The following is a 21,486-nucleotide window of genomic DNA, read 5'->3' as shown; positions in this document are numbered from 1 at the left end:
CAATACTAAAGTTAAATGCAGCTTACGGCTTATCATTATCGTGTCTAGTGGACTATGATAGCGAAGTCTTGCTATTAGATGCCACTCAGAGTATCATGATAATATTTTACCTGGGACCTAGAAATATGGATACTATATAGGGTAAGATACCCGATTACCAGCTTCCTATGAGTATCCAGTACCCCTGTATATTTCATTAATAAAATGATTTTGAGTCAGTTATTATTTTTTAAATGAGACACTATTTTTTAAACAAAACATTATTTTTTTTTTAAAAATTGCCTAGCTGAACTTCGGAGCAAATCATGAGCGAATGAATCGGCATGTATGATCATGCTTGATTATGCATAATTGAGACAAGGCCGAGCATTAATCATGCATGGTTCATACGAAGCTATGCATGACGAGGAAAGTTTGATCAAACGTGATTCATGCAAAGTCGTGCATAAGCGGATATAAATTATGCATGATTATATATGACTACGCATGATTCATCTAAAGTCGTGTTTGATCACGCAGAATTCATGCGAAGTCATATTTAATTATACATGATGATACATTTTCGGGAAAAAATCAGCATGTTCAGTGATGATCATACATGATTTATTCAGGCATGCTTATACACAATACATGCAAAGTCATTTTCGACCATGCATGATCATACGTAATGACGCAAGAATGACGCACATGATTCAAGCGAAGTCATAATATTTCATTTTTTCATGATATAGGCTTCAAATTTTAAGTTAAAATGTTTGAGGTCAGTTAGAAAAAGTTAATTTCAGGTTAATGGTGCGGAAAACTTTCAGCACATGTTTAAATCATGAAATACGATCAAGATAAATTTTATTTATTTATACGCGAATTAACTTTAACCGGCAGGAATCAAAATTGCGTGTATCCCTTTTATTTTAGCCCTTGGCTATTATCAGTCTTTTACAAAAAGTTTACACTTACTATTTTTGCATTTTTTTTTTTTTATCACAATCATTCATCACATATTTAGCTGTCAATATTTTTATTTTACATATTCTTTTAATGTTTTTCTAAAATACTTCATTCTATCTTCACTTCTTACATTGATAGGCAAACTGTTATACCATTCATACCATTTACTTAATACTGAAAGACTCATATTCATTTTATTTTTAATCTCCTTCAAGTCGTCACTCGCAAAATAAATCTTTGTATCGTCCGCAAATAATCTACATTTGACACCTAAATTTCTTATTAATTCAAACATATCGTTAACACAGCTTATTTATCGAATTCGAGATTTAAGCATACACTGTAAAAAATCACCGGAGTAAGTCCAAGCGGTGAAGGTATTAAAATTATCGGTGTTAAATTTACTCCCGAAAGCGGTGTTAAAATAACGCCGCTGCCGGTGTACATATTCTTTACCGGTGTTGAAATATTTTACTTTGTGAATATTTTTACTTACTCGATCACTATACTTGTTAATAAATAATATTTTTTATTAATTTTCATAAAGAACTGACATTTTTTGTATTTTATAATCTTTAAAGTTAATACTCCAAGCGGACGCAATTTACCCCACTTTTACACCGGTTCCTCCGATTTAACACTGGTATTTTTAACACCGGTGTATTACTTCTCCTACACCGGTGTAATTTCATTTTTACACCGGGCGGAGTTAAAATGAGTCCATTTTTAACATCGCTCTTTTTACAGTGTACACTACACTTTGCCGGAAATCTTTCTGTCTGATTGAATTGAAGATATTTAATTTTCCCAGTCGGAAATTAAAAATAACAATGAAACCTCCCAGAACTACTTAATTTCTAGAAGTAAAATATAAAAATTTAAAATTCTAGAAAATCTCATCGGAAATTCCATTAATATGATAAGGCTACACGTGGTAGTAACTAAGATATAATTGATTAAAAAATCCCACTATCAAATTCTATACAATTTTTATTTACAACTCTGATAAAATCATTTAACATATTATGTAAAAAAAAAACGATCAAATGATAATAAATGGAGTATTGAGATAAAAATAACGAAAATAAGTTAATCTAAGTATATTATTTAGTGACTTGGAGAAGTATAAATAACGATTGAGTTTAGCAGCGAGACCAGTGTAAGACCAGCTTTAATTATAAAAATGATCAATTATCCTGCGTTAATTTTTGGCTTGGCTGGCTTAGCAGTAGGTAAGCCTATATTCAAAACTCTATTTTTTATTCACACACAAATTTTGCTACTGATATATGCGCTAAAAAATATTCCGTGACTATGAGTTAAAATAATAGTACTCCGATATTTCCTATTCTGAAAGCAACTTTTGCGTCATGTACCACAAATTTTATTAGATAGTAAAGTAAATTTTTTATCGTGAGTAAAATGTTTTTTTTTTGTTTTTTTAACTTTTCCACGCCAACAGTATTTTCATCGTCTATTGAACTGACAAGAATGACAAACAAATATTTTCCCAAGAGAAATTCTTCCACGAAAAAACATGAAGAGGAGAACTAAATTTTTTTCATCGTTTCCAGTAATAACAGGGTATCCAAATAATTTTCCACGGGATTGGTCAGATAGCCGTATTGTTGGTGGAGAAGATGTTAATATTGAGGAAGTACCTTATCAAGTTAGTGTTCAAGTTCGAGGGCGTCATTGGTGCGGAGGCAGTATAATATCGGAGAATTGGGTTCTTACTGCTGCTCATTGTACCCGACTTCCTCAACGCAAGTATTCAATTCGTGCTGGTTCTGTGTGGGATGATCGTGACGGAAACGTCTACGACGTTGACAAAATAATTAATTATCATGATTACAGTGATCATCATGATGTGCCAGAAAATGATATTTCTCTGGTTCATGTGAGGGAACCATTTGTCTTTGATGAAACTTGTCAGATTATAGAGCTGCCTGATCAAGGTGAAAAAGTTGAAATTGGAGCGTATTCTGTTGTCACTGGCTGGGGTGTGACGAAGAAATTGCCCATCAGTGGCCGACTTCAAGCAGTATCCGTTCCTATTATTAGTATTACAAGTTGTCAAAAGGCTTACGGCGTTGATGTTATCCCAGACCATGGAGTAATTTGTGCAATGGTACCAGAAGGTGGCAAAGACAGCTGTCAAGGTGATTCCGGTGGACCAATGGTCGTTGAGAGACGACTTGTTGGTATTGTATCTTGGGGAGTCGGATGTGCGCTACCAGGAAACCCTGGAGTTTATACGGAAGTTCAATATTACCGCGATTGGATTAAAACAATTACTGGAATCTAATGTTTACTTTATGTTGATAATAAAATAAAAAATTTTTTGAATATTTTATTTTGCTTATTCTGATATTTTTTTAAAATTTCAAAGATATCATAAGGAGATAAGTTTATTATTCATAGCTCGGTTGACTCTCGAGTTATCTGATGATTATATACAACGACGACGACAAAAGCGGTAATGTTTGCATTGGAAAAAATATTGGTACACTTCTAAACGATGCGAATTCAGTATTCTGAATAGTAATTTTTATCAAATCATCGCTTCTTCTTGCATATTTCTGCTCGTTAAGATATCGATCGACAGCGCAAAAATGTAATAAACTTTTGTGATTATTTGTGTAGTATATAATGGTATGAATATTATTATATAAACCACAATAAAAAGATATGGAAGTTGAATAATTTAAATTTTAAGTTTAGAAGTAATGGTTTCGAAATAGGCGGTAGTTTTAACAAAAGAAAAAATATGAATTTTTCAGAAGTTTCATTAGGAAATTAAAGTGTAAAATTTTCTATTTTTATTTCGATCGATTTCTGAGTAAATGAAAGGTATAAAAAAACTGTTTTTTAGAACCGACCCCGCCAAAATTAAGATTCCGTAATTCGAAAGAACAATTAACATAAAAAAATAGCGAGTAAACTTCTAATAGAAAATAAACGAAAGATTCTACCGATAGCTATTTGAAATATTCGTGAAAATATGACTTTTTTTTAAGTAAATCGGACCTACTACATATTAATTACGTGCACTGAGTATCGATATCTCGCTTCACAATCGGCCAAAAATTCTTGTTTTGTTTTTTCAATTAAATTCAGGACATTTATCTTGATATCATATTTCAATTTCATGAAATTCTACCGCTGAGACCTACACTGAAAAAAATTTGCGACGGAACGCGGATTAAATCCGCAGTGAATTCAAAGTGGATGATTTTTTATTTATTTTATTCCATCGGAGTGAAATTCACTCCGAATTCGACAGCCGAAATGGAAGTAGATTTCTCATTACTTATCTATCTATTGTCGAACTTTCACCCGAGTCGAAATATTAGACGTAAGTTGAACGTTCTTAACGTTTTAAACGTAAATTGAACGTTTTGAAAGTAAATTGAACGATTTTTTTGTATTTTGGTTCGTAAAAAATTGATAATTTCATGAGTTATGATTTTAGTTTAATGATAAAATTAATTTATTTATTTCAATATTTGTAATCACAATTTTCATAGCCTTGATATCATAATATATGAAAAGATATCTAATGTTAAAGATAGAAGTATGAAACTGAAAAAAATTTTTTTTCAAAATACGAATTTTTATATTCAAGAGCCAGAAAGACAGACGTCAAGATTTTAGGGAATTGTTGTGATTATAATCTAGAAGTACAAAATCGATGAAAAAAATTTTTTGGTATGCTTATGTTTTCTTATTGTAAGTCTAAATAGGTTTTAGTTACGTTTTCGATATATGATACTCCAACCTACGTTTTGAATAAGTTGAAAGTTGTCAAATTGAGTTTTTAATGTCCAAAACGTTAAAAACGTTCAATTTACGTTGAAAACGATCAATTTACGTTTAAAACGTTAAGAACGTTCAATTTACGTCTAATATTTCGACTCGGGCAGATTCAAATTAATTTAATACAGATGTTTGTTGAAATAGAAACTGTGGTGATTTGAAAAATTGTATAATAAAAAATAAATCCAAATTTATTAACGCATCTTTGAATTATTAATCAATTGTCTTGAAACTTTAGTATTTATACACAAAAAAAATGATCTTTAATCTATTCAAGCATAATCACAAGATATACTATCATCATCATTGCCTCGCCAAGATAAGATTTTGTTTAAAAAACGCAATTAACGAACGTCAATTAATTAACATTTAAATTTCTTGTGTAACGTTGACTAATAAAATTGAATATTTTCTTTGTTTGATTAAAAATAACTCATTAAATGACCTGTGATTTATCATATTTTATCACCGAAAATTATTCTTTGATACCAATCAACGAGTTATCGTATTTCAATAAGAAAATTAGGTCATATCAATTCATAATTTCATATAAATAGGCTATGAAATCTTCGAAACAGCAAACAGTAAGCCGACCATCGAAGAGAATGTTCAAGTTTTTCTTCTCTGCTGCCTTATTGGCCATTGGATTTGGTAAATATATATTGGTCAGATATATAAAAACGTATTTTTACAAAAAATCTTATTACATTAAATGGATTAATTCCAGCAAATGCATTCCATTGGTACCCGATAATTAACCCTTTCACTCCTAACGGGCGTATTGTCGGTGGAAAGCCAACGGATATCAAAGAAGTACCTCATCAAGTATCTCTTCAGGTTTACGGTTTTGCTTTCTGTGGTGGTACAATCGTTGCCGAAGATTGGGTACTTACTGCTGCTCATTGCGCAGTTTATTCTGCCAGCGCAATTGAAGTTCGCGCCGGAACAGCAACAAAAGGTAGTGGTGGAACTCTTCATGGTGTTTCAAAGGTAATTTATACCGCGTTTTTTTGTCTTCAATGTTAACAGTTTCGTTTATTTAATTCATCTTATCAGATTATAGTTCACGAAAATTTCAAAACGAATCGCTATGGAATCCCAATAAACGATGTCGCACTAATGAAATTATCTAAACCTTTTGATGTCGATGAGTTCCGTCAACCGATTGATCTTTTCAAATACCAAGAAGAAGCTGCCGAAGGAATTCATTCGACAATCACTGGATGGGGTGCTACTGTAGAAGGTGGCTCTACTCCTGACGTTCTAAATACTGTCGATGTGCCAATAATCAGCAAAACAGAATGCCACGATGCTTACCTTTCATTTGGAGGACTTCCAGAGGGACAAATTTGTGCAGCCTATCCAGAAGGTGGCAAAGACGCTTGTCAAGGTGACTCTGGTGGCCCTTTGACTATCGAAGGTCGTCTTGCTGGAATAGTATCCTGGGGAAATGGATGTGCTCGGCCAGGATATCCTGGAGTTTACACTGAAGTTGCGAGTTTTCGTGATTGGATAGATGATAAAATGGCCATGTAAATTATTGTATAATTTACCAATTGATAGTCTAGTTTTTTTACTGTTGGTTCTATTAATAAATTTTTACTTATGTGAAGTTATGGATTATTTCAATTAATCAAATTAATTATCAAATAACATCCATATATATAAGTATTACATATAAGACTTTGGTCAGTCGGGTGAAAAAATTCTTCAACAGTTACTAAAGTAGATGAGCGATTCCGTGGACACATTCGTGGATCGAAGTCTAAGCTTATGACGAGGAATGAGACCCGGGTTTCGACGACGTTCACTAGGGTAACCTGAGATGTGACGTCGAACGATTTATAGTTTTATAATTTTTTTCTACTGGATCTGCAGAACAGGCAGTCAGCCGAAAAATATCTAAGACCCCGGACAGTGACATCACAAGAGGACTATCGACTTTCCCGGGTTAAATTAATGAACCTACCAATCGTTGAAGACAATTGTAATTTCTAAGTTTAACGAACTGCAAATCAATATAAATACTTCACTATTCACTACATTGTAGATTTTTTTTAAGCTTTTTTCTATCTACACTTTTTTTTTGACTGAGTTGTAAGGAATGTCTCACCAACTCTCTCAATTTGACTCACGTATTTTGGTCTCTTGTAAAAATTCCTATCACGACGACATGGCTTTATCTGGAATAGAGACTGGAACTCGGCCAACTGATGCCAGCGTCTCAGTACTTCGAAGTATTTTCGTAACAATTTCTGAATCTTAAATTCTATAAATTTCTTGCTCCAAAAGACTGATGTAGAATCGATTTTCAATTAAATATTTTCCTTTGGTTCATTACTAATGGCAACAATATTTTATGTACTACGATAAAACGTTTTGTCTTAACTTTTGATTAACTGATTATATTTTTAGTGAAATGGGGAAATTTCTGATTCATTAATTGATATAATAAAATATTTTCAAATTCAAATGTAATAGAAAAATTTGAAATTTTCAAATCAAAATTAAGGCTATGAAAATTTAAATCTATCTAATATATGGTGTGACAAGGGATGAAACAAAACGATTTAAGACTAGGGTGAAATTGGATGCTCGAGTCGTAGGCGAGGTCTGACATCACCGCAGTTTGAAATCATACGGGAAACTTTGACTGCTAATTTATTAAGATCCTGTAACTTTGAAACTACTCAACCACTTCTCTAATTAGTTATCTACTCGACATAAAAACATTAGAAACTGTAAAAAAAAAACATTTCTCACCTCCGATCGAATCGATTTTGTCTGAATTTTCAAATTTATTTTTCTAGCGCCAATTAAAAAAACAAAGAATTCAAATTTGAAATTTGAAATTTTAAAAACTCTGTATCCTCTGTCACCTGAGACAAATTATGAAGAATAAAAAATTTTTTAAATTTCATATCGTTTTTGATAAAATAATTATTCAAAAAAATATAAATTCCAACAAATCATTCATTTATATTTTAATAACATCCATAAAAATTGAACGAGATTGACGATGGTGTCATGACCCATAAGCAATTATCTGACATTTAATGTAAAAAAAAAAGTAACTACGGTACGTCACGCCGGACTATACAAAAGCTTTTTCTACTGTGAACCAACTTGTTGTTGTGCTCAAAAGAAAAATATTATAAAAGGATTGTACTGCACGAAATATATGATACTTTTTTTAAAGCAACTCCTTGTGTCATTTTTCACTTGTCTTAAAAGCCTCAAACAATTAAAAAAAAAATAATAATAATAATAATAAAGAACTAGAATAACAATCTGTTGAATATAAAAAATTTAATGAGTACCTAACAATGAAAAAAGCTACAACATAAAGAGCCGTTAGACTCATATGTGTGATGATATAAAACAAAAGGACAAAGCACTTTAACCTCGCGCCATTTGTCAAGATATCCTAGTGCACTCATTCTGTACCACCATTTATTACTATCACATCTTATCCGGTTAGTAGTATTTTTGTTGTTGTACGCAGTAAAATATACTGTGTATCTATGTGCTGAAACGGTCCACCCAGTAAAAAATTTTTCGTATTTGTGTAAAGAAACAAGTCTGTGTTAAAAACTTTATATTAAATTACACTGTTAGAATTTTCTATTGTAAAGTTACAAGAAATGGATTGGAATTTTTTATCAAAACTTTTTTGTTATTAAATTTCTCATACAATTGACTGTTAAAATTTGAGACCGACTGTTGGAAATTTAAGCCTGTGTTTGGAAATTCAATACCTAACTCTTTAATTTTAAAATCTTTATTGAAAATTCATATCCTTCAGAATTTGAATTTGAAACCGTAATTGAAAATTAAGAAGCCAATGACTTTAAATTTAGAACCGTGATTGAAAATTCATTTTTAACACAAAAATGTTAATTGAAACGAAAGTAAAATTTACTAAGTGTTATTATCCAAAGAAGTGTTAACACTTTTAAACTAGAATTTTAACTAACATAGAGCGCGTAATAATTTTATTAAAGTAACACAAAGAATATGTTAAATTTACCGTAATCACTTGTAAGCTTATAAATACATAAATTTTAGATAACACTTGAAAATTGTTAACACATTTGTGTTTGTGTTAAAAAAAACAAATATTGGGTGGATTGTTTCTAACATACAGATGATGTTGGCTTTAACTTTAACAAGAATTTCGTATTGGAATTTTAACACAAATTTTGTGTTAAAATTTTAACACAAATAGTCGGTGTGTAAAAAAACAAATATTGTGTGAATTGTTTTTAACACACAGATTATGTTGACTTTAACTTTAACACAAATTTTGTGTTAAAATTTTAACACAAATAGTCGGTGTTAAAAAAAAACAAATATTGTATTGATTGTTTCTAACACACAGATTATGTTAATTTTAACACAATATTTTTGTATCTGTGCATAAAAAAATTACACACTAGTAATTTATAAAACATTAATGCCTGTAATTTTTTAAAAATAGATTATTGTTAAATCAATAAATGTCATCTTCATATTTTTTTTTTAAATGTGTGTCATAAAACAATTAATAAATATAAGTTTAATAAAAGCTTACATATTTTATAAAGTTTTTTTTCTGTCTATAAGTTCGAGCGGCCTTTTGTTAAATCGAATGTTCCAGAAAATAAAAAGAGAAAACGTTTTTTATTGGAATTTAAATAAATGTTTAAAATGGTAAACTATATAATTTATAAAATTCGTGTTAAATATTTTTTCCTTTAAATATTTAAAATTCAGCTATTTCGTGATATCATTTTATTTTTTTTTAGTATTTGAGAAAAAAAAAAACGAAAACTAAATTTCACCCAATGGAATTGCTTCGAGTTAAACGAGATGTTATAAAATAAATAATTCTAATGTAGAACAGTTTTTATCTCACGAGTTTAAAAAAGTTGGAATTTCATAACTTTTGTAAATTAATAATTTTCTCAACTCGTATCGTGACAAAAAATATATAAAAAATTTTAAAATTTTATGATGCTGGTAGCAAACATCCGATAATTCTTATGTTATCATGCACAAGTTACTTCTCATTAAAACAAATTTTTAAAATTATATACAAAAAAATTTATAAAAATTCGTGATACTGAAGTTTGCCGAGTTAATAATTTTTGTTCTTTTTTAAAAAAGATAAATTATAAAAAAAAATTTTTCAAAAATTGCACGTACAGATTTTTTAATTTCCCACATGTGCATTTTTTTTTTTTAATTTTGTTGAAAGAACAGACCGAAAATTATCGATTGTTTGCTAACTTCAGTTTCATTAAAAATGTGATCCTAGAGTTAGCAGACAATCGATAATTTTCAGTTCGTTCTTTCAACAAATCAATTTAAAAAAAAAAATATGCACACGTAAAAAATGAAAAAAGCTACAGATGCAATTTTTAAATATTGTTTTTTTAATTTATTTTAAAAAAAATTCAAAAATTATTAGACGTCGACTAACTTCAGCATCATAAAAAAAAAAAAAAAATTTAACCTAATTTATAAAATATGAGTGATCTATTTAAAAGTAATAAATTAAAAGTAAATAAAGTGAAATCGATTGATCAATAAATTGCGATCTATGTAAAAATGTGCGCATGCTTATATATAAAAAATGAATTTAAAGTTAAATTAAGTCAGGTTGTATTAAAATTGTATTTTAACTATTGATTTTTCTATTTACTTTTGAATATTATATACTTTTTACAATACCCATATATATACATATATCTATTGTTTAACATAAATATGACGTACTTGCGCGTTAACCATTATGTAAAACAATCGTATTAATTAATTAATGAATTATTTAATTATAAATACTTACCGATGCTGCTTAAAAATTTTTATCGAATCCTGTGACACTAAAATTTCAAATTATCGTTTTTTCGCATTATCGATTATTTTCAATACTGTTTTTATAAAATTATGTAAAAACTAAATAAACATACAAATTCACTTGAAAACTATTTTTTTTTTTTTTTTTTAATTATATGAGTATGAAAACTCGAGCATAATTATAACGATAATTGTCTTTACTTAATTTTTATTTATTTACGTATTTATTAATTAATTAATTAATTTTTTTTTTATTTGAATTTATAATACGCGTAACAAATAATACTTTAACATACGAGAGATCCTCAAAGGTTCGCGGTGAGTGAAACACTGAGAGGGTGAATTCTCATAGCGAATCTACACCACCGCCACCCTACGGTCGGTTTATTCCACCTCTGTAAAATATCAGACCAATAAGCAACTAATTCAAATATCAATAATAATAGAAATGTTTTAAACATTCAAACGAAATGTTATCTTATTTATGGTAATTTTTAAATTTGAATTTTTTAAATTATATATATTTATGTATAAACATACATTATTTTTATTATATACCTATGCTGGAAAAAAAACGTAATATAAAATTTTATCTCATCTCGTTGATAAAATTTAACGATATTTTATAACGTTTTATACAATTTTGTAGAATCTCATAAAGTTTTATGTAATTTTCGAAAATTTAATACTTACCGAAAAAAATAAGGTTATAATATTTTATTAAAGGTAATAAAAGTTTACGAAATCGATTTTAAAATTTTGAATTTCCAAACGGAAAAGTATAAGATATAAAGTAAATTGAGAAAACGGTTGACTTTGGGAAATAAACGCGAAACTTTTAGCTGTTGCTGAATTCGATAATATCATTATGAGTGTGTGTTTTCGAAATCGCACGCACACACACAGATGCACGCTTGCATACAAATTGAGCTGAGAACATTAAAGTTTATAATTTTTGAAAGTTTTCAAATTTTTCGCGGGAAGTTAAAAAAATTGACCAACAATATTATTTGATAACCCTGATTAAACAACTGAATTCGACCGAATTAAAAATTTTAATTCTGTTATATTCTGTCGAATTCTGCAAAACAGAATTCAACTGAATTGAAAATTTGAATTTGAATTAAACAGATTAAAACCGATTTAAAAATTTCAAATTCGTTTTAATTCAGTTTGATTCGGATTCAGAACCAGAAATTGGAGAATTACTTTCGAATTAATCAGAATTAAACCGAATAGAATTATTTAAATTCGTTTTAATTTGGACAAATTCTGGTTTTCCTGTCGAATTAGACAGAATTCATTTTTAAGTTAGGTACCGAATTAACAGAATTTATCTGAATTAAATAGAATTAAAAATTTAATTCTGTTTAATTCGATCGAATTCAGTTGTTTAATCAGGGAAGTAGGGGAGAGTGGGGCAAAATGGGCTGAAATTTATATTACATGTAAGCCCTCATTTCTTAAGGGGCCCATTTTGCCCCACTCTCCCCTATACTAAGTTTTTTTTTCTTTTTTTTTTTATAGATAGAAGAAAAATATTGATGCGAAAAAAAAATTCACTCATGATATGCTCAAGTATCTGTTGCTGCACATCTTGACATCGTGAGTAAGATATCTTTAATGTTCATTTGTACAATATCATGTAAAAAGGCCTACTATAATCTGGTGTTGGAATCCTGCAGTAATATTTTGTGAGATTCATAGGTGTCTAAAAAAGTAATCATGGAGGCTTCTTCTGCAAGAATTTTTCAAAAATAGTGCAAGACTACATGATTGTCTTACGGCTTTCCGAGATATTCTATAAAAAAGGAAATTCTGCCTTATCAAAAAATTCATGTAGGAATCCAACTTAGTTTCCCACATGACGTATTTAGATGGATTCCCATATAGTTTCCTAGAATAATCCAGCATAGATTCCTATGTAGATTTTTACACCGATATCCTCGGGAATCTTTATATAACTCCAGACTTTCCTACACGGAAAAAACAATTTACACAGAAAAAACTAATTTCTGGGAGCAAGAATTTTTTTGTATTATAAATTGAACACAAAAATTTTCTTGGGACGAGAAAAAATTTATTGACTTAAAAAGTTTTTTCTTGCTCTGAGAAAATTCATTCTTGGGCAGGGAAAAAATTTACTTGGGGCGAGTAAAAAATTCTTGTGCCAAGGAATCTTTTTTTCTGTGTAGTAGTGGCAACTCTCTGGGATAGGACTGAGTACTTTCTGAAAAAAAAAATATTAGACAGTACTGTATGCTATCTAGACTGTATCCACTACTGTCCGGGATAGTACCTGGGTACTATCTAGAATGGATACGAGTCTAGATAGCATACAGTACTGTCTGAAATTTTTTTTTTACAGAAAGTACTCAGTAGTATCCCAGAGAGTTGACTCTACTATATTGTTTTTTCCGTGTATGTTTATTCCCATAGATTCTTATGTAAACCCATACTTTCCTACATGGATTTCTATGGATTCCCATACAATCCTACATATTTTTTTTTGATAGAGTGATTAATTACTTGAAACTACGACCAATAAAAAAAAATTCAAATCTTCTTATTACACTGATTTGATTGTTCGGTTGAGAATACGAATATTTAAATACCAAATACACACGTGAGAATAGATTATTATTTATGACCTATAAATTACAATATGACTTTTAGGAAATTATTGTAATAATTACGAAATAAAAAAAATAAGTATCAAAGACATACATGTGTTCAGCATTGATAAGACTAAGCTATGTACGTCAAACACGTTATATTATTTTTTTATTATCAACATTTGTAAATTTACTCTAATAGTTACTTCACAACACTTGTGCCGGGTAAAGTATCTAAAAAAATTATGTTAGTTAGTCAATAGTTGCTTGATTAGAACAGGTCATAAAATTCGTTTATTTAATAATGAAAAATGTTATAATATTTTATTTATTAATTACTCGTAAGCAATTTATAAATTAATACATAACACACTTACATATATATCTATATACACATTCACAATTATTTTTTATCAGCTTAGTGATAAATAAGTTGTTAGTTTGTTTAAGAATAACTACTCGACGGTGAATGATTTTTTGTTGACGAAGACTCATACATTTTGGAAATATCTAATCTATTTAGATATTTATTAGTTCTGCACAAGAATTCTAATTTAAAACTTTTTTTGAGTGTCAGCAGAAAGATTGATAGTCATATAATAAACGTAGACAATTAAAAAAGTGGTGACCAGGTTTGCGCAAGACAAATCAAATTATATTGGATAATACTATCGCTGTACGAAACTCTAGTACTTCTTAAGATTTATTGTTCAAATATAAATTTTATTTTCATGAAACCAGCGTCGAAATTTAAAGTTTGAGTGCCTGTACAGCCAGTCGATGGAAGCTAATTTTATTCCAATGCCGCGAATGAATATCAGCAAACGCGTAAATTGTGAATGCCTTCGGTCAGCGGGCAGAAACAAATGTCTTTTGTCCTTCGAGAAGAAACAAATAATATTTCTGCAAGCTGACTAAAGGCGTTAGCAACTTAAACTCTGATACTTGTCATTTTTTTAATAGTAATTTCAGACCATTAATTTTATTTACGTAAATGACAGTTCTGTGATTAAGTTTTATAAAAATTAGTGTGAATAATAAATAGTATTTATAGTTTCTCCTTAATTATGAATTGCAAATTACAATTCACGCTTGCGTTAGTAGTTGATCACATCATTGGTCTTAATTAACTTGAATTAACTTAATTAACTTGAACTTAAATTAACTTGTTTCTGACTGGCTGCTGACACTGAAACTTCAAATTCCGATGCAGGTAATCATGAAAAATATATTGTGTAACTCGGGATGAAACACGATTTCAGACTGCGGGTGATGTCAGCCAACTTCACCCTGGTCTGAAATCGTTTTGTTTTATCCCTTGTTACACAATATACTACACTGAAAAAAAAAAAAAAAAAACATTTTTCAAGTATCTGCGTGGTTGTATCCCCCGAGAAAATTATTTATTTAATCTTAGTAAAAATGTACTCCAACCAAGAATATTTTCTTAAAATAAGTATACAAATTCTCAAATCAAGGAAATATTGCTCGGTTGGAGTATATTTTTACTATGATTAAACAAATATTTACTCGGAGGGGATACAAACACGCAGATACTTAAAAAAAGTTTTTTTTTCGGTGTATTGTTTACTTTTTTATAAAAATCTTCAAACAAATTAACATTAATATCGATGAACAGTCAAAATATCCATCATAAAAATATCCATCGCAAAAATATCCATGAAAAATATCCAACGCAATAATATCTATTGAAAAAATTATCCATTTATGCAAAAAATTAATGACTTATGGATATTTTTTCCACTGGATATTTTTGCACTGGATCTTTTTACATTGGATATTTTGGCCTAGAACCCTAATATCATAGTAAGCTGATAAAAATAAGTTGTGAAAACTATCAATTTTTCTTTGTTATTTTACTATTAATAAAACTATTCATTGTCTTTGACAGTTATTTCTGAAAGCCACTTAATAGTAGTCTCAGAAGATGACTTGAGTAGTGGAGAAAATAACATTATTGACATTGAAATAGCACCTTATGCGGTAAGTAGTTCTACAGTAATTGAAAAATTAGTGTTTTAAATATTAATATGCATCCCTGATTAAGAAAAATGATTTAATTCATGCTAAGTGTATATCTATATATATTACCTAATTCAAATTATTTGAAATAATTTCAAATTGTTTTGAATCATTTTTCTTAAACAGGGATTACAGTAAATACTGTTGTTTTTAGTTATCGCTAAGGCTGAATGATGATCATATTTGTGGAGCCGCAATTATAAATTCTGAATGGGGTATCACAGCTGCGCATTGTGTTACAACGTAAGGGAAGCAAAATATACTATATTTACACAAAAACATTTTTCATCGGGTTTAGACCTTTAACTCGCTTTACTTTCTTTTTCATATATTTTTAATCAATGTCATAATGATTTAAGATTTATCGCATCAGCAAGTAACTACAGCGTACGCAGTGGATCAAAATACCGTAAATCTGGCGGGTCAATTCATCAACTAACAGAAATAATTCCTCATGAAAATTTCAGTCAGGTAGATTCTGATTATGATGTAGCTGTATTTAAAATTGAACCAATGTTTCAATTCAATGCTTTATCAAGGCCGGTAATGTTACCTTCAGATGAAACTGACAATAGTTGGGGAGCTGCTGTTGGCTGGGGAGCATTTAATGTAAGAAAAATAAATTTAAATTGACGTCAACCTGCTTTGACATTTCGCGACACAGTAAAAAATATTGTGTATCGGTGTTAAAAACGGTCCGTGTTAAATTTTTTGTGTTGATTATTTTGTGTCTAATCAACACAATTCTTTGTGTTACTTTAAAATTTTCAATCGATCTCCTATTCAACACTTTAAAAGTGTTACCTAGTACAAAAATCGATATTATCAACATTTATTCAGTGTTACTTTAAAATCAACACAAAAAAGTGTTGAAACGACAGTTTAATTGTGTTAAAAAAAATGTCTTCCTTCTATTCACGCGAGAAGCGCCAGTAAGCATCAGTTTTGCTTGGTTAGTTATTATTTTTGTGACATTGATTTTATTTATTTTTAATTGGACATAAAAAAATTAAGTTGACAAAGTTCATGATTCGTATAGTTTAAAAAAAAAAAATATTTAAAAAATTGCATCTGTAGCTTTTTACTTTTCTACATGCGCATATTTTTATTTTTTTTTCGTAATTGATTTGTTGATAAAAAAATTCAAAAATTGTTAACTGTTTGCTAACTTTAGGATCATGTTTACTATCACAAAATAGTTTAATGTTAAATAATAATTGTTGACATTTTTGATAACCTAAAAAAAATCCATGGTACAAATATAAAAGTTAACATTTTTTTTGTGTCACCATTAACATTTAAGAAGTGTTGAAGTTATTTCTTATATTACTCGATTTTTTTGTTGAAATTTTAACACAAATTTTGTGTTGAAATTCAACACAAATAGTCTGTGTTGAAAAATAACACAAATATTGTGTGGACCGTTTCTAACACACAAATTGTGTTGATTTTAACACAATATTTTTTACTGTGCAGTAAAGCGCCACCTCTTTGCTTCGCATTCGAGGTGTGCAATATTTTAAAAAATTATGAAACATCGTCTGACTTTTTTTATTAACAGATTCGAGATGAAAATATCTTGTCAAACATTCTTAGAATTGTCGCTTTGCCGAAAGTTGATTGGAATGAATGTGTAAGTGACTACATTAGTGTTTTCGTTGTAACACCACGACAGATGTGTTATGGTTTTAAAAATGGAGGCCGAGATACATGCAAAGTAATTGAATAACTTTTATATATATTTCGGTAAATTTCTTTCGGCTTAATGAGGATTTCATTTTCTATTTTAGGGAGACTCCGGTGGTCCATTAGTTAATAAAGACAATATTTTAATTGGAATCACATCTTGGGGAGACGAGTGCGCAAGGCCAAATTCACCAGGAATTTATACTGATGTTCATCTTATCAAAGATTGGATTAATTTACACATAGAAACGTGAAACAGAACTTTAATGAGAAAAGTTTATTATTTTTTTAATAAAAAATTTTATTTATAACTTATATGAATAAAATGAGTTATTTTTTTAAATAGTATATTATACATCTTGTGGAATCGGTATTATACTCGAGTGTGGGTATGGCGGCACGAGCGAATCGAGTGTTGCCAACACACGAGAGTATAATACTCGATGTCACTAGATGCATACAATAGTTTATGTAATGAACGCACGAAGAAAAACGCCGATAGATGTCTAAAGTCAGCGTCATGCAGTCGGAGTTATAAAAATAATTTACTTTATTATTATTAAAAAATATATATACTTTATGGAATTGGATAATTTGTTTAATACTATTCACTTAACAAAACTTAACTCAATAAAAAAAAACGTCAACTTTGGTGTTATGTCGTATCAATTAGTAGAGATATGTAAGGTTATAAAATTCAGCTGACGTTGCATTGATCTACACATGCGTGTGCTGATTAATTAAATGCGCATGTGCAGTCTAGAGATTTTGGTCACGTTAATAAGGCAGCTAAATTCAAAGTGACGTCATAAAAGAGGGAGGTAATAGATTCATTAGTGGCTTGAATCATTGAGTAGGGATATACTCCGCCCATTTCACTAAAATTTCATGATTTAATATAAAAAGTAATGACTTAATATATATTAAATGACACTTTCGACCAATCAGAAAGAATTGTGTTTTAATATAAAATTTTATGAGGCTGACTTTAGCCAGTTAGCGGGTATTCTTCGGCATGAGTTACATAAATATGTATATAAAACTGATAGTATAAAAATAGGATCTATAAATTCTGTGAAAAAATTCATAGATTATTTGAGTCTTTTCTATAATGACTTTTAACTATAAATTCTAAACTTTCCTAATAGAAAAATATGTGCTCTGTTGAAACTTTGATTGACGCCCAATGCAGAGTATTAGAGTATTATATAAATCCAAAAATCAAATGAAAACATTAACCTTTTCATTGTTCACGATTTCAATTCTTGAATCTTTATATTTTAACAAGTTTTCTGTTTTTTTAATAGTCCATACACTATATCCATTTTTGTAAAACGCTGGAAGTTTATCAATTCCTGCAGCATTGGCTAAGTAATCATTATACTCCCACTGAAGATCTCCCAAAGCATGAAAATGTTTATTAGTTTTCGGTTTTGAATCTTCCATCATAATTTCCATAGGCGGTAACGTCACTTGGCCTTTTAGAAGCCGTAGAAAATATTGAATCTAATTTTTTTATATAATATATATATTATACATATACTAAAATAGCTCAAAAAACGAATTTTGATTTTTTTACGCTTTTACACTTCAAAAAGTGTGTGAAAAATTTCTTTATCAAGTCTGGGCTTAAAAAATTTCTGATTGAAAACCCATTCAAAAATTTAAAAGATTTTTTTATACATAAGTATCTTTTTGAGCAAAAAATTAATTTAAAATTTTACCTGGATATGAAACAGCGGAAACGGTATAATCCGGAACGGAATTCCTACTATCGCCATTTTGGGATGTTTAACGTTGATCAATTGTTTATAGAGGGACTCAACGTGATCATTGTTCACCTTAATTTGACAAGCTTCGTCCAAAAAAGGAAATGAAAATTTATATCCAGTACAATATAGCAAAGCGTTTGCAATAATGATCGTTCCATCCGTTAAATGAAATTCATTTCCGTTAATGAATTCCACTCTTACAGTCTGAGTCATGTTTTCCGGTAAAGAACTGGAGAGCCTAAAAATTCAAAAAATTTTACGAGTACTCTCATTGAATATTTATAAGTTTATAAATTTTTTATTGTTTTATTCTTCTCATTACCGAGGACCACTGTGACTTAAATAAACATGAGCTGCTTGCCCGGTTATCTCAATACCGATATCAATACCAGATGGACCTGCTCCCAGAATAATTACTGTCTTTCCATAATATTTTTCTGGGTGTCGATAATCATGACTGTGCATTACGTCCCCTGAAAACGTCTCTACACCCGGAATCAATGGAACTTTTGGTTCCGAGTAATGTCTATATGAAATTAGAAATAATAATTATAGTCTACAGACTTTAAAGGTCACGATTTATTGACCTAAGAAAATATTTTATATAATTATTTACCCATTACAAACTAAAACAGCATCGAAAGTTTTTTCTTCAATAAGATCAGTTTTCAAATTTTTTGTTTTTATCTTCCATATTGTTTCGCGCCAATTTTCGTCATTGATTATAGGTTGAACACTTATGATTTTCGTACTAAACTGTTAAAAGTTCATGGAAAAAAAATTGTAGTTGCTACAAAAGCATCTGTAGTTGAAGTTACTACAAGTTGGAGTAAAGAAATGTCAACTCCAATTTGTATCTCCAAGTATACGGAGAGAAAGGTCAAGTAAATATGCCTATGCAGCATAGTAATAATTACATTACTCTATAGTTTGTACAAGCAGTCATATAAGAACGGCGTGACATAAACTATAGAGTATTGTAATCATTACTGAGCTGCATAGGCATATTTACTTGACATTTCTCTCGTCCCTGGTTAAAAAAGAGAAATAAAAAAGATTGAGCCATGTAACGTGGCCATTTAAGAGAGGATTGGCAGTATTAAAAAGGATTAAAAATATTGAAAAATTAATTCTTTTTAATCCTTTTTAATTCTCATTTTTAACCAGGGGTGTAGTGTCTTTTATTGTAGTCCCAGACTGGGACTCCCAGTAAGAGAATAACCTCGGAAACAGTCCCCACTACCGAACATTTATGAAGTGCGCATGCGTACAGAAAAGTGGGAGAATATTTCCTCAATTCAGAGGTAACTTTTGTTACTAGAAAAAAAACCCTAATAAAAGATTCCTTGAATTTTTCGTCAAATGTCCGTCAACTTCGGACTCTTCCATTTTGACGACAATTTGTATACAACTTTTGACGTGAATTTGCATTCTAATTCGGGTAATAAATTTATGCCAAATTGTATAGTAGGTTATAGGTATAAAAATTGTTGTCAAAAACGGAAATGCTTGAAGTTGACGGACATTTGACGAAAAATTCAAGGAAACTTTTGTAAAGTAAACTTTTGCTAAGCAAATTGTACTATTAGGGTATGGAAAATTATATATAGTCATGTATAATCATATATATTTATATATAATTACATATAATTTTTTTTTTACCCTGGTTATTATATTTTTTTGCACAAATACAAATCTGGCTTTTTGGCGGCAACTTATTTGTTTTTTAAAAGTTATCAATAATAATAATAATAATAATAATAACCTGAATATATTGGTAAAGATTAAAATGATGAGCATAATCTTGTAAATATTTTAAAACCTGTTCATGAGTTCCACAACTGGGCTGAGTTTGATTCATTTGTGGAAAATCCGGAAAATTCATCAGTTGCAATGGAAAATTAGTTCTAACAATAAATATATAAAACAAATTAATGAAACCTAAACTATTTATCATCAAAAACTCAATTAAATTACCTGAGGTTTTTATACATACTAGAATGTATTGGATGTCCATAATCAATTTGAGTTTTGTCAACATAAACCCAAGTTCCGCCGACCACCTCAGTCTGTTCAAATACCGCGGGTTCGAAAGTTTGTTTATCATTTGATAAATGTCGTACCGCACATAGCCCAGCTGCGCCAGCACCAATAACACACACCCGAATTTTTTCTACTTCTACTCCCTCAATATTTGAACTCATTTTTATATCTTTTAAATATTTCAATGCGTCCTATTACTTAATTCAAAATATTTTTAAAATAGAATAGAAAGTATTGTCAATAATTACTATACATTTGTGGTTATTTTGTCGAAAGCAAATGTAAACTACTATACTGCACAACACGAGTGTCAGTTTTTATATCTTGATGCGAACCCACCAGAAATCACGTGCATGTAAACCACAAAATTTTTAAAAATCCAAGATAACAATTGGGCTTCTAGATAAGCAATAATTTGTCAACCATAGACGTCATTTTTTAAAAATTGCTATATATATATTTTTAATAAAATTTATCTAGAAATTATTCGAGCACAAATTTTTTTAATGTGTTTTTGTTAAATCAACGTTTAACAAAATAAATATAATTTGAAGATCTAAAATAACGAAGTCCATAAAAAATTAACTAAAATTTTGTATTACAAAATATAAAATAGTCAACGTAATTCTCAAAAACGTTCCCTGGTGGAAATTTTTCCGACTTTTTTCTGAACAACTCTGAAAAAATCTTTAGAACTTCGAAAGTCTTTAGAACTGAGT

At 29.5% G+C, this 21,486-nt stretch overlaps 4 protein-coding genes across 24 annotated transcripts in view; 2 read left to right on the top strand and 2 right to left on the bottom strand.

Annotated features, from left to right (window-relative positions):
• Positions 1 to 10,907, bottom strand: part of LOC130678182 (glutamate-gated chloride channel) — a 74,119-nt gene extending 63,212 nt beyond the window's left edge. For 5 of the 19 annotated variants that reach the window (XM_057485232.1, XM_057485233.1, XM_057485238.1 and 2 more), the window contains exon 1: positions 10,598 to 10,906. The gene's annotated coding sequence lies outside the window, so the exon portion shown is untranslated. Of the gene's footprint in view, positions 1 to 10,597 lie in introns of all 19 variants that reach the window. The other 14 variants (XM_057485234.1, XM_057485235.1, XM_057485251.1 and 11 more) reach the window with 9 other exon arrangements.
• LOC130678553 (polyserase-2-like) lies at positions 2,060 to 6,806 on the top strand. Its single transcript, XM_057485836.1, has 5 exons — positions 2,060 to 2,180; positions 2,523 to 3,253; positions 5,325 to 5,418; positions 5,495 to 5,757; positions 5,824 to 6,806. Exons 1-5 carry the CDS (start codon positions 2,132 to 2,134, stop codon positions 6,301 to 6,303), a joined length of 1,617 nt encoding a protein of 538 aa, XP_057341819.1. The 5' UTR covers positions 2,060 to 2,131; the 3' UTR covers positions 6,304 to 6,806.
• A 2,500-nt stretch (positions 10,908 to 13,407) lies between the features above and the next one.
• Positions 13,408 to 17,253, top strand: LOC130672112 (trypsin-3-like). Of its 2 annotated transcripts, none has more exons than XM_057476424.1 (6): positions 13,408 to 13,564; positions 15,136 to 15,227; positions 15,421 to 15,509; positions 15,626 to 15,875; positions 16,828 to 16,899; positions 17,057 to 17,253. In XM_057476424.1, the coding sequence occupies exons 1-6, from the start codon at positions 13,528 to 13,530 to the stop codon at positions 17,204 to 17,206; spliced, it is 690 nt and encodes a 229-aa protein (XP_057332407.1). In that variant the 5' UTR covers positions 13,408 to 13,527; the 3' UTR covers positions 17,207 to 17,253. The 2 variants fall into 2 exon arrangements, with proteins under 2 accessions (XP_057332407.1, XP_057332399.1); XM_057476416.1 differs by having other exon boundaries at positions 13,409 to 13,564; positions 16,828 to 16,983; positions 17,057 to 17,245.
• On the bottom strand, positions 17,203 to 21,049 carry LOC130672089 (flavin-containing monooxygenase 5-like). 2 transcript variants are annotated; one of them, XM_057476368.1, is made up of 6 exons: positions 20,702 to 21,049; positions 20,490 to 20,631; positions 19,341 to 19,480; positions 19,047 to 19,250; positions 18,677 to 18,962; positions 17,203 to 18,458 (listed from the first exon to the last, which is right to left on the bottom strand). In XM_057476368.1, the coding sequence occupies exons 1-6, from the start codon at positions 20,926 to 20,928 to the stop codon at positions 18,174 to 18,176; spliced, it is 1,284 nt and encodes a 427-aa protein (XP_057332351.1). In that variant the 5' UTR covers positions 20,929 to 21,049; the 3' UTR covers positions 17,203 to 18,173. The 2 variants fall into 2 exon arrangements, with proteins under 2 accessions (XP_057332351.1, XP_057332360.1); XM_057476377.1 differs by having other exon boundaries at positions 20,721 to 20,810.
• Positions 21,050 to 21,486: the final 437 nt, after the last annotated feature.

This window comes from Microplitis mediator, chromosome 1 (genome assembly GCF_029852145.1).
Source record: "Microplitis mediator isolate UGA2020A chromosome 1, iyMicMedi2.1, whole genome shotgun sequence".
Lineage (NCBI taxonomy): Eukaryota > Metazoa > Arthropoda > Insecta > Hymenoptera > Braconidae > Microplitis > Microplitis mediator.
The sequence above is the reverse complement of the archived record's forward strand: the minus strand, read 5'-3'. Positions and strand labels throughout refer to the sequence as shown.